Source organism: Penaeus japonicus, unplaced genomic scaffold (assembly GCF_977035675.1).
Source record: "Penaeus japonicus unplaced genomic scaffold, GWHDUDI00000001_assembly GWHDUDI00000026, whole genome shotgun sequence".
Classification (NCBI taxonomy): domain Eukaryota; kingdom Metazoa; phylum Arthropoda; class Malacostraca; order Decapoda; family Penaeidae; genus Penaeus; species Penaeus japonicus.
This window is the reverse complement of record NW_028234428.1, coordinates 18,910,044-18,912,543: the sequence shown is the minus strand read 5'-3', so window position 1 is coordinate 18,912,543 and position 2,500 is coordinate 18,910,044. Positions and strand designations below refer to the sequence as shown.

Sequence of the window (2,500 nt, the reverse complement as noted above, 5' to 3'; positions counted from 1 at the left end):
ATGATGTTGATGATGATAATGATGATGATGGTGACAATGATGATGATAATGATTATAATAAAGATGACAATAATAAGAATGATAACAATGATAATAATAATGGTCATCATCACTATTTTCACTGATATAATCTGAACCGGAATAAACTAGAATCCACAGGCAGAGTAAGCTTCCCTTGGCACTTACGTTAGCGGTGATGGGCGTGAGTGAAGCTACGTTGCCGAGTGTCCACGTGATGTTGGGATGTGGGCGGGATCCAGCCGAGATGCAGGAGATTTCGTATTCCCTGCCGACCCTCAGGCCCTTCGGGGGCGCCTCCAGCCGGGTCACGAGGGGGCGCACTGGGGGCGGAGGAGGAGGAGGCGGGGAATCAGTGATTGGCACTGGGTGGTTGATTTGGGGACATTCAAACACACGCACACACACACACACACACACACATACACACACACACACACACACACACACACACACACACACACACACACACACACACACACACACACACACACACACACACACACACACACACACACGGTGAAGTATAAATCATGAAGACATGACACTGAGATGATTCATGAGGTGAGCTCCATGTACATCATATATACAATACACACAACATTCCTCCGGCACAATAGGAGGGGAGGATCTTATGATTTTTTTTAGCCGAGAAAGTGGGCGCCTATCCTCCTTAATTTTCTGACATAAAGAGACTTGAGTGATGGTGGGAGCTCAGGCTTACCTCTATATAGGGGGGAGGGGGGCACAGATCTAAATTTTCCTTTTAAGGGACAGCCCCCTTATTTCCCGACAGAAAGTGCATTGAGCGGAGGTGGGAGAGTAGTATTACTTTTTTTTTTTTTTTTTTTTTTTTTTTTTTTTTTGGGGGGGGGTCTGCAGGTCTCTAAAGGGTCATTTTAAGTGACAGTCCTCTTCTTTGCCGACAGAAAGAGCCATTAGTCGGCATGGGGTTGTAGGCCTCCTGTTTATATGTAGAGGTCTTTCGATTTTCTTTCTTATTTACCAACAGAGAGAAGATCGAGAGAGGCGACCCCCCTTGCCCTATGACTCCCCACCCCCCTCCAAGGGCCCCGAGAGACACAAACGCCCCCGCCAGACACTCACGGTTCATGGTGACTGTTATGGAGGCCTCGACGGGAGCTGTGACGTTGTTGTTGGACGCGACGCACGTGAGGCGGACGTTGTGGAAGACCCGGGTGAGGCGCGCGATGTTCAGCTGGTTGACCGTGAGCGTCGGCGACCGGGACTCCACCGTCGGGTCCAGGATCTGACGAGGGAGGAAGCGGGCCATGAATTATGCATTGGGGCGGACGACCGTCTTAAGGGCGGGAGCGGAGGGTAGGAGGACAGGTGCTAATAAGCGTGTGTGAGTATGTGTGTGTGTGTGGGGGGGGGGGGAGAAACTGAGAGTGCGGGAAGGGAGAGAGGAAGGAGTGGAGAAATAATTAAATAAAATGTCCAAGACTCTAAACTCAAAATACTTTTTTCATTAGTCACATTATTTATCTTGTTTACATGGTATAACCAAATGATGTAAGTATAAGTGATAATGGCACATTTCGTACTTGATGTGATGAGAAAAATCCTTGATGTTATGAAAGAGTGAGAGTGAGAGGGACAGAGAGAGAGGGGGGGGGACGCAAGCCAAATAATCCTCGCACCTTCTCCTGGCGCTTCCAGACGACCTTGGGCGCGGGGACGCCACCAGAGACACTGCAGGTGATGGCCAGGGCAGTTCCCTCCTGTAGCGGGCCCAGCACCCCGTCCGTGGCTCGCTGGCCGCCCACCCTCAGCACGGGCTGCCCGGGGAGCTCCACGACATGAAGGCTCAGGTGGGTCCGTCGGGAGGACGCTGTAGGGAAGAGAACGAACGAAGATCAAGGTATGTCCTTGAGAAAGAAAAAATCCAAACTAAGTCAGGGATCTTTTACATGGAAAAAGTTGAATTACTTCTCTATTTTTGTCCCATGAAAGAAGAAACATGTCTTCCTTATTAGTATTCAGTCGCTTCCCTAATTCATAGCAAATTTTGTTTTCCTTTTTTTTTCATTTTTTAAATATTATATACAAACCATTTTTAATACTAACTATAAATAATGTCAAATAAACATATCATATCCATCCCGTTTCCTTTTCTGAAAGCTTCTTCCTCGTCCCTCTTCTCTGTAGTGAATACCTAAAAGTAAGTCAAAAGATATTTATTTTTCGCGTCTCTTTTCTTAATCCAACCCATTATTCTCGAAGTAAGCAAGTAGCTTACAGCTCAACTGGTCAGTCAGAGGAGCAGCAATTGATTTATGTACGTGTTGTGCATGCTTGGGCTACCCAGTCTTCGCAGGTACAATCAGGTCAACATGTTTTCGACATGTTAAGTTCCCAAACATGCAAATCGACGTTTTGGGAAAAGAAATTCAGGATCGAATGTTCTTAAAACGAGCACATGTCTCTTTTGTAGACTAATCCGGAAGGGTAGCGAGGG

The 2,500-nt window shown here is 47.1% G+C and overlaps 1 protein-coding gene across 1 annotated transcript in view; it reads right to left on the bottom strand.

Annotated features, from left to right (window-relative positions):
- The window catches only part of LOC122253416 (adhesion molecule nephrin), a 103,422-nt gene that overhangs the window by 42,209 nt on the left and 58,713 nt on the right, over nt 1-2,500 (bottom strand). The window contains exons 5-7 of the mRNA XM_086552095.1: nt 1,683-1,873; nt 1,126-1,288; nt 187-341 (exon numbers count right to left, since the gene is read on the bottom strand). Of these exons, the coding sequence (XP_086408221.1) occupies nt 187-341; nt 1,126-1,288; nt 1,683-1,873 (509 nt within the window). The remainder of the gene's footprint in view (nt 1-186; nt 342-1,125; nt 1,289-1,682; nt 1,874-2,500) is intronic.